The sequence below is a fragment of the Physella acuta genome, unplaced genomic scaffold (genome assembly GCF_028476545.2).
Source record: "Physella acuta isolate Inbredline_101_S28 unplaced genomic scaffold, ASM2847654v3 ptg000066l, whole genome shotgun sequence".
Classification (NCBI taxonomy): domain Eukaryota; kingdom Metazoa; phylum Mollusca; class Gastropoda; family Physidae; genus Physella; species Physella acuta.
In genome coordinates, this window is record NW_026731586.1 from 270,475 (window position 1) to 281,172 (window position 10,698).

The window sequence follows — 10,698 nt, forward strand, 5'->3', positions numbered from 1 at the left end:
GTATCAACTTTTGAGCGATTTCCAATAACCGTGAGTGGTACTTTTTCTACTTTGAATTTTTCAAAAGCCTACAACTTAAGTACTATTTTAGATAGATAAATGAAATTTCACACGTAAGTGAAAGATCTAATTCTCTACTTTCTGTCAAATTTTGAATAATTTCCGTTGACCGAAAGTACTAATTTACTCTATTTCCGATTTCTCAAAAAATGCATGTAAATTTATAAAGTACTAATAATATTGCGCACTATTATGCACATTTCATTTGGCGTTCACTTGGTTTGCAATTCTGTTTTTCTACGAGATTTTATTCTATTTAAAATGGAGTTCCCATCCCCTGTTGTTTTATATAAGAATATTCCAGAACGTTTTGGGGAGATCACTCCCGGTTTATTATGCATTCGTTTTAAGCTACTTTTTTTAAATTTCATGTTTGTAAGTACTTTCCTTTCACTAGGTTAAAGCAGAAACAGGAAAATAAAATATTTAAAAAGCAATTACAGACAACATTACGCTTAAAAAAAAAACATAAATTGTTTGAAAGTTAGCAAACATATTACAAATAACACAAACTGGTACTACTTTTGAGATTAGAAAATGATTGAATTGACAGATAAAGATTTTTGTTGGCCAGTGATCGAGCTAGTATGTATAGAGCCAGTGCTGGATCTATTTAGTTGTGAATGGTGTTTTGGATGTGACGTCGCGTTGTCCGATTGATGGACAGTACAGTCTGACCACTCGATTGTTGCAGACACACGTCACAAAGAAGAAAACACCTTGTAAGCCGTTTAGTATAATTGATGTGAACCTGTGGGATATACTTTTTTTTTATTATAAATATTATTTTAGTAATATGCATCATAGGTAACCTATACTTTATGCAAAATAAAATACAGTTAGATTTTAAATGAAGACATTTGTAAGTATCATAACAATAATTATCAAAAACTAGAAAAGACATACAGAATTATATTTCTGATTTATAAATTAAAAAACAAGACATTTTACTGATTTCAATGGATACTTACTGAAGTGGTTTCGATTCCGTCCCTTCTCCAACGATAGCAAGCAGCCAGAAAGCTCCGGTCATCAACGACAGCGTAACATAGATCAATGAGAGCTGTCTATCGCTGGTGCTGATTTTGTCCTGTTGTGTGACAGATCTGCTGATGGTGTAGATCCTGACGACGGTGGCGATGAACAAAGCCACATTACACACGGTGATGAGAGCTAGAGGGGTGATCAGGCACAAACCTGTGTATAAGAATCGAAAGAAAAATGACCAAATTTAGGGTGGGTAAATTGCATTAAAATGTAACGATTCTCATAACAGAACAAATTCTAGACGGTGAATGATAATGAATTACATTACTACTGTGTTCGAAGTGTGCAGTCATAATATATAACTTAATGTGTTGGGGCATGTAGATAGATTATAACTTATAAAAAGGAAACATTTTGTACAAAAAAGATACTATGTATTCGCAAGATAAGAAAAACATTATGTTACGGTACGTAACAAACGTGTAAAATTTAAAAAACCAAATGTAAAGACGAAGATTTAAAAATCAAACCTAAGTGAATGTTATAATCAATGAAGCAGTTGATTTCGCCGTATCCTATCTTCCGACCATGGCTTAGTATCTGAGATGAAATCACAACCGTTGCTACAGAAATGGTTGGCAGGGCAAGGGTAAAGAGAACATTTTTAACCAAAGTTCGTCGTTCTTCTGCTGATTTTTGTGGTTTTTGATATTTAGTTGACACCATTTGGAGCATGCGTATGCTGCACACTAAAGTCCAGGCCGAACTCCACACCCAGAGAAAGTGGGTAGATATTCCAAAAGCAATGCAGAAATACTTGTAACCCGAGCTAAGAAATGTAGAAATATGAAAAACAGTGTTACTATGATATAGCAATAATAAAATGGAACATTATGTTCCACATAAATAATAAAATATTTAATAAAATAAATAAAAAACAAAAAAAATTATAATTCAAACTTGTAAACAAACTTGAGTTTTAGTAGTATAAAAATAGATAGATAAATTCCATTGTAGTATAAAAATAGATAGATAAATTCCATTTAACCACACTTTGTCAGACAATGGCAAAACATGGCAATATTTTTAAGCAATAAAACCAAATTGATTATTTATCTTAGCAGTAAAGCAGTTACAATTTGACAGCATGCTAGAAAAAATATTAAATCTTCTAAGACGACTGTGTAAAATTGGGTGTGCATTGTTGAAGTTGAACAAACAAACTTACAGATAAGAACTTGCCAACAAAGATGCCTGAGCCAGTAAAAGACTTGTACACAGGAACATGTTGTTTTTGCCTGCACTGTTTCTCAGCTCAGAAAACCGGATGTACGTCACTAAAGACACCAGGAGACACAGCATTGACGCGGACATGCAAGTGAGAGTCAGTATATTGGCGTAATAGTTCAGTTCATTTGGAGTTTTGTCCAGAGAGGCGAGTTTATCGTCCAGATCTTTACGACAAACATTCAACACACCATCGCCGTCAATCTCCAACATGTTGATCTCCGACACCTTCGAGAAGATCAACTTGGTATTTCCAAGATTAACAGTAACTGTCACGGATGGTGGGAAGTCAGTTTCGACGACATCCAATTTGTATTCTGACTTGCTGAAACTTACAAAACTACATGCTAAAGTATTCGTCACCTTCACGAGCAAGTCCTTGCGATTCAAAACATCATATTTACTTTCGTATATTGAATAACTTGTTCTTTCATACAAGCAATGTTTGGTAATCCAACGACACCATTCTATCAAAATGGACTCTGTTAAGCCACCAGACTTTAAATAGGGGACAAGATATATTTCTGTGTTTTCCGCAATAGTTAACGGAGTTCTAATCAACTTATTCACAATAAAATCTTCAAAATCATCTCTTGATATCTCTAATTGGGCAACGATGAAAATATCAGCCATTATCACAAGTGGAGACTGAACTTTATATCTTCCAGTATTTTGTCCTTCAGCGAAAGTACCTAGCTTATACTGCAACAAAATATTTCTTGCTTTTAGATTTGTCTCGTTTAGCATCTGAAAATCAGTAGGAATTTGATTTATCCATTGCAAACACCTTGTGGCCAATCAACATTAAGCAACTGATCAACAACAACTATATCATATGGTATTATCAATAGAAAAAACACGTGTTTCTTTACCAGTAGTCTACAGAAAGTAAAATGCCAAATTATAATGACTAGAAATCAGATGAGGAAAAAAAAATTACATTTACACAAAATATTATGTTACTTTAAAAAGACATTAAGTGCCACGTCTTGCGAAAATATACTTTGAAATTACTAACGGTAAACTGCTTTCCTAAGAAATATATACTAATCTTTTAAACAATTGAATTGAGAACGAATGAAATGAGATAAAATTTAATGGCGATTATTTGTGTGTGTGCAGAGGTGAAGAGTTTCAATAAGAGTATCAAGGGCACCTGAGATTCAAGGATATCGCCAATGGCTTTCAGAGACAACTGATCTAATTTGACGTCTGCTGGTCTAAGCATGAACCAGGTACTCAGTTTGTAGCCCAGTCCTGTGACGTCACTGTTGGACGTTCTGCAGTTGCCGGAGATCAGCTTTTTACCTGGGCTACAGTGGAGCGGTTTACACGTGCCCTGGAACAATTACATCAGCTTTTTATTGACACCCTTAGGTAAATACGTTCGTGGCATACGGTCACCGTAAATAAAACAGTAGTATCTTAAGGGCACCTTAACTAAAGAACACTTTCGGCTTATAGTTTAATAAAAATGTTGTTAGTTTCTTAATGAAGGCATGAAGGGATGAAGTGGCCTGCGGTAGAGAGCTAAACTGCTAATCCTCGAGTCAGTGGCGTAGCGAGGTCGGGTGTCACCCGGTGCGGCACTTAATGGTGTCACCCCCCAGAGGCATAGAGACCCTTCCCAGGGACAAACTTTTAAATTTTCGATTTGCACCCCCCCCCCCCCTCAAACTTTCGATTTGCACCCCCCCCCCTCAAACTTTCGATTTGCACCCCCCCCTCGAGTTTTTCTCTATATATTTTGCTATTTTTTTGCCTTGGTGTCACCCCCCTAAATGGTGTCACCCGGTGCGGTCCGCACCCCCCGCCCCCCCCCCCCCTCGCTACGCCCCTGCCTCGAGTACAAATCCGGGTTCAAGTCAGCAGACCGTCCCTGAGTCCACGGAGCTCTGTTGGGTACCTAACTTACATTAGCGAAATTGAACGCGGCTGGGTATAGTACTGCTCACACTATCCCTTTGTATGCTAAGGTCATAGAAATAAGTGAACTCTACTTCACTTGTTCCATACACCGTCATACTTTTTGAGTAATTTATTAACACCTAAATGAAATGATGAGATAAAAAAACTATTACAATAGTGGTTTACAGTTTTTCTGCAATAAATACATTGAATTATTTCAACAATATGAAGTTTATTGTTTTTTTTTTTTATCTTAATTGATTTTTTAAAACATTTGTTAAAGTTGGAAACGGTAATACAATACTTTTGTCAAGTTAACGGTTAAATTCTACGACAACTTACATCAGGCGAAAGCCAGTGTGTGTCTTCACACTGATTTAAGTTTGATTCTTTCATGCTAGTATCGTCGTTTATGACTTGCCTAGAGAACCTGATGAGCTGGGGAAAGGGCGGGACTACCTCGAAAAGGGCGGAGCTATCTCCAGCACCCTTTTCCTTTTCAGTCGGGTATGTGTTCTGAAACAGAAGACATTATATCTAAAATTTAAGAAAAATTACAGTTTAAAAATATATTAGCAGATATTCCATAAACACCTATCGTGTTACAAATCTAAGGGGGTAGTGCACCCACCTCATGAAAATTCAGGAAGCAATTTTATTAGAGAAAAAAACTTGCATATTAATTGTATAGCTTTTCAATATACCTTTTGACCAAATAAAAGTGTGATCAGCGTTAGCCGTTTAAAACATTGAGAAATTTATGATTATTACATATCCTGCCACAATCTATAGAACTCAATAGCCGTTTACTATATTGACTTTGAACTTCAAATGCAAATAAAGAAGAGGATGCTTAATAAAGAAATAATAAAAAGTTTTGAATATATGACATAATATTGAAGTTACAAATCTTTGGTTATAAGGTTAAAATCTTAACTATGAAATTCTCAACAACAAAAAATCTTAATGTAACACAGTGTTTCTTCCAGACTTTTTTCTCCGGGGGGGGGGGGGGCACTTGAAATTTTCGGGGGGGAGGGGGGCGGGGGCGGTAGACTTTCTTCAGGGGGGGGGGAGCGGACACTGTTAAAAGTATGTATTTTCTATATAAATTATATAAATTTCATTTCGTTCGGGGGGGGGGGCGATAGAATTTTTTCGGGGGGGGGGGGGGGGGGCTTCGTCCCCCCCCCCCCCCCCCGAAGAGATGCCTGGAAGAAACTTTGATGTAACATACAAAAACTATATTAGTTCAATTGTGATTATGTTGTGTAGCTATGGATACATTTCATTAAAATTCAATAGATAGTGTTTGGGATATATACTTTTAAATTTTTTAAACTTGTAAAAAAAACAAGAGTGTGAAAAAAAGAAGAAAAAAAACGTGTCTTAAAAAAATAACTGTTTAAGATTCTTGATATAGCTTATTACATAGCTTAAAACAATGTATATAAGACACCATAATCAAAGTTTCAATCAAATCAAGTAATTATTAGCCTTGTAAAGAAGTTTAATGAGGTGCACCCCCTAAGAATAAATTGTAAAATGAGTTTTCAAAAATATTTAAAACTTAAAAAAAAAGCTTTCAAAACAAATAGGCCTACATTCCTAACAAAAGTAAATTAAAATAAGACATTATTTTACATCGGAATTTGTCACATATAGGAAGACGCTACTTTAAAACTTACTTTGTTACAAATGTAACAGAAAACGTTCTTATAAAATTGAACCGGGTTAACAGTAAAAACTTGATCCATCGTGTTGGTAAACTGCGAACATGACCTTTCTACCTCCTCGTCTGATTTCCAATCAGGGGGCGCAAAGTCACATGTGTCTATGACGTGCCTAAACGATATATTTAGGAAACAAAATTACTATTTTTTTTTCCTTTCTCGCGCTCTCTCTATGTACATAGTTAATATATATACATATACATATATATATATATATATGTATATATATATATATATATATATATATATATATATATATATATATATATATATATATATATATATATATATATATATATATATATATATATATATATAACGAGATTTAACTGCCAACGGGTTCGAACTTGGGACATGCGGATTATCACTCACGCTCTTACCCACCTGACCAATGTACTCACATTTCCGGAAAACAGTTGGAGAATGTCATGTTTGATGTTTGATGACGTAAGACGCAGGTTGGTTCCCGGAGTGACGTGTTTATCATCTCGTCATAATCCGTTGCCTTGTACATAATCTGGTAATCTTGGCAAAATAATTCCAATTCTCGTACTGGACGAAGCTGTAAGTTTACATTTTATTTGTCAGCTTAATAAACTGAAAAATTGTCTTTTACATGTTTATCTTAATTTTTCATGTTGGAAAGGAATTCTCTTCAATAAAGTATTACTTGTCAACTTGTGATGCGCAAAATTGGCCGTTGCCTGCTTTTCTTTTTGGATGTGCTTCCACGGCCTTTGTACATCAACTGTTTGAAGAGTGGCTGTCCCCAGCTAACGAGGGTAAGAACTCGAGACTTTTTGGTATTCAGCCTTGAGCTTTACCGACTGGACCACGCCGACTCCGGTTTTATTTATACAAATTTAAAAGTACTGTTTAAAAATTAAGGTGTAGTAGAGTTCATATGTATTAGTGATCTAGGCATACGAATTGTTAGAGTGGTCGCACTATACTCATCACCTTTTCTAGTTCGTGCCCAAGACACATTAGACAGATGAAGTACAGTTAATCTATAAAGGAATAGAATAGTCAGCCTTTTGTCCAGCCGCATCCCCCCCCCCTCCAGGTAACCATTAGAGCTGGGTAGACTCAGGGGCATTCGAGTTGGGGAAATCTTTTAAACGCGAGCCCAAGATAAGATTTTTAAATCTACTTGTTCTCCGTCAGTGCTCAAACGTCTTAAATGTAGTATATCGGTATATCTTGATAATTTTTTTCTCAATTAGATGATCTGTCAAGCGTATCTTATTTAAAATTTAATAGTGGTGGAATCTGCTAATTATTACAAACAGAAATATCGTTAAAACTATAGACGACAATAAAAATAAAGTTGTGTACTGCATGAAACTATTTCTATTGGAAAACATGGTCTATTTTACGTAGGAGCCATGTTGTGAAAATAACGTATTTGTTCTCAAATTTTATAATTAAGCTTGTGTTTCTATATATGAATATATCATTCATTGAACTATAAATATTGAAATAAGTTTGTATAAAACCAATTTTGAAAACAGAGCATTATTCTCTTCATAAATACGTATTTTTAAATTCAACATATTGTGCAGATGTGCTGATCAAGCGAAACAGACAAACAAAATATAAATAAATAAATACACAATTGTGTAAAAAGTAATCTTAATTGTAGAAGTAGTCTATATAGATACAAGATTAAAAAATCATGTTTTAACAATTCACTTACGTTAGAGTACCCGTTGCACTGGGCACAGTACTTGTTCCAGAACAGGAAATCCGTTTCCATGTCAACAACGAAATTGTAAACATCCAAAGTCATCATCTCTCGTGGGATGTCCGCCTCACACAGCTCTACGACCCTGGCCGGACCTGTGTAGTTGTCCGGGCAAGACCGGATGGTCAAAACATGAGACGATGCCCGCTCGGACTCGCAGTGAAGTCTAGGTAGATTTTTCCTTGTCGTGTACTTGTAACTTCTGAAATTGTTAACACTGCGGAGCGATGTTATTTCTGCGCCCTGTAATGTAAAGTCAAAATCACTTCTAGAAAGTTCTGGACAGCAGTTGTCGAATAAATCGCAATACGGACGCCGGCAAGAACAGAAGATCTGTTGCGGTTCGAAATTCCTACGTCTACTAACAAACTTGTTTTCTATGCACCAGTTATTGTAGAACAGCTGCAAGTAGGAAGTTGGTGACATCGAAGTTTTGTTCCAGGGAACAATGGAGGATCCGCTGTCAACTTGACCAAAACATCCAATGTTACAATGGAAGGTCAAGGTTACAAAACAGGCGTAATAAAACTTAATTTTCGGCATGTCTGTTAGTTTAAGCAGTTCATTTTATATTAGTAGCCTGTTCCATTTCTTAAATGTATTAAATATTCGGAACAAATATTTTTGTTTTCTGGTACTTCAGAGAAACAGAAAATTTAACTGATAACGAGGACCTCTAGTGTTCCAGCTATTTATAGGCTGTAATAGTCATTCTCCATTTATAATTGTATACAAGTTCTTTGGCAATAAAGCTGAATAACAAACCCTCATGTAAAATGTTTGCATTGTTTTATAATTATTGCAATATCTTATTTTAAATGGAGCTTATTCAACATATCCTTTTAGCTAATTTTCTCTCATAAATTTGGTTTTTAAGAACTTGTATATGTATTTATTCTAAAAACTCATTTTCTACAGTTTGAATAGAAACAATTTTAAACCCACAATTGTTAACAACATATATGCATTAAGCATTATTTTTATGATGGTTAATGTTGAAGTTAATCTTTGAAAATCTTTTCAGCGATTATTATTGGCATATGAAAATCATAAAAGACATTTTAAACATCTTCTGCAGAAAATATTTTAATTGTTTACGATCTTGAAAGGAACGCATTAAAGATTTGATAAAAGGTTCGCATAACTTTTAACGCTGGAAAATGTTGAAAAGAAGAAGAAAGCGGTCATTGTTTTGAGAATTCTGTATCGGCTTCTTTAGTTTTATATTTGCCTGTCAAAGTAATCTTTAATCCACAAAAGTCTTAACAATAAAACTTAAAGCACTGTCTGATTGTAGAAATATTGTTTATGCTTTTAAAATAACACCTATGAAAAGAAAGTGTTATGTGATTAGCATTCTTACAACCCAAATACATGACTAGTATGCATTTTTTGTTTTATTTTCTAGACTGTTAATTTAATCGTGCTTCGAAAAATGACACGTTTGCTGATTAGAAAATAAAATCTTAATTTTTGTTACTCTGTTTCAAAACAGTTCATTCTAAAAAAATAAACGTAATTAACAGTGGCGTAGCGAGGTCGGGTGTCACCCGGTTCGGCACTTAATGGTGTCACCCCCCAGAGGCGGGGGACAAACTTTCAATTTGCACTCCCCCCCCCCCTCCCCTCAAACTTTCGATTTGCATCCCCCCCTCAAGTTTTCGATTTGCACCCCCCCCCCCCCTCCAACTTTCGATTTGCACCACCCTCAAGTTTTTCTCTATATATTTTGCTATTTTTTGCCTTGGTGTCACCCCCTAAATGGTGTCACCTGGTACGGTCCGCCCCACCCCCCCCCCCGCCCCTCGCTACGCCTCTGGTAATTAAAAGCTTACAGGAGCTACATGCTTGTGTATTATGATTTTGTTTTAATATATTTCTAATTGCACATGGAAGCTATCGTTTGCAAGCTAATTAGTATTGCGAGGATAAACACAATTTACCTTAGAAACTTATGTTTTTCATCCAATATAGTTAGGAAAGAAAACAATATTGAAAGGTTATAACAATGCAATATACATTACATGTTTTTATTACATGATCAAAACAATGTAGATATTTTGAATGCTATAAATTAGGTATGCACAGTTGTATTGTATTAGTAGATTCATGACATCGAAAGATTTAATGCAGTGAATTTTAGATTATAAACATACGAGAATTTCGTAAACGAAATCACGATTTACATTGTTTTTGCTACTTTTAGTGCCTTTGATCCATATAAACATAGAATAATGCGAGCTGATGACAATGCTTGCTTCTGTTGTTGCATTTAGCAAAAAATTAGAGTTTGGAGCAATGTGCATATTATATTACTGAAACAAACGTTTTATAGCAACGTTTAACATGTTGGGTGCTGGAAACAAAGCTTTATGCTTTTCTTTTATTCGTTATTCTTGCATTGTCAGGAAAGATAAAATAGGTTTTGGATTTTAAAAAGTATTTATATATTGTTTAAACTAAAATGCGGCTCAAGTTACAATACACGATTATGTTATAATTTTTGGATTTATTCGTTTTATCTTTGTTTTGTTTTAAGAACCACTTTAAATTTATTCTCAAAAGCATGTTACTTTAGCAGAAATATTTTTGAATACATGAAACTTGAAGTCATTTGCAAAATTTTAGCGAAAATCATGTTTTAGCCTGCAACATATTATTGTTTTTTTTTCTGTTTAACACTAAACGACTACCCAAAAATAAAACTATACTTAAGTTAGATTTTTTAGAATGTAACATAAATGTATAATGGAAACAAAATGTCTAAAAAAAAACCCGTAGTCGAAACATTTGAATCCTGCATTTGAAGATTAGTTTTCCTGTAGGCCTATAACATCCGATCGCTGAACTGATATACACTTAATATGTTAATTCAATCTCAACACTAAGTGACTTGTTAAAGTAAGCTGTTACAGCATGCAAGCCATGATTATTTTTGCTGTGAGTTATATATGTATTTTATCACTAACATATGAA

The 10,698-nt window shown here is 34.7% G+C and overlaps 1 protein-coding gene across 1 annotated transcript; it reads right to left on the minus strand.

Moving 5' to 3' along the window:
• Nucleotides 1–1,027: 1,027 nt before the first annotated feature.
• On the minus strand, nt 1,028–8,265 carry LOC131951656 (uncharacterized). Its single transcript, XM_059314009.1, has 7 exons — nt 8,089–8,265; nt 7,675–7,965; nt 4,585–4,758; nt 3,491–3,673; nt 2,276–3,081; nt 1,578–1,876; nt 1,028–1,257 (listed from the first exon to the last, which is right to left on the minus strand). The coding sequence occupies exons 1-7, from the start codon at nt 8,263–8,265 to the stop codon at nt 1,028–1,030; spliced, it is 2,160 nt and encodes a 719-aa protein (XP_059169992.1).
• Between the last annotated feature and the right edge of the window lie 2,433 nt (nt 8,266–10,698).

Coding starts and splice junctions, on each gene's coding strand:
- LOC131951656 (XM_059314009.1), bottom strand. CDS start 8,265: ATGCCGAAAATTAAGTTTTATTACGCCTGTTTTGTAACCTTGACCTTC. Junction 4,759..7,674: donor AGTGCAACGGGTACTCTAAC/GTAAGTGAATTG, acceptor CTTCTGTTTCAG/AACACATACCCGACTGAAAA. Junction 3,082..3,490: donor GCGATATCCTTGAATCTCAG/GTGCCCTTGATA, acceptor ACTGATTTTCAG/ATGCTAAACGAGACAAATCT.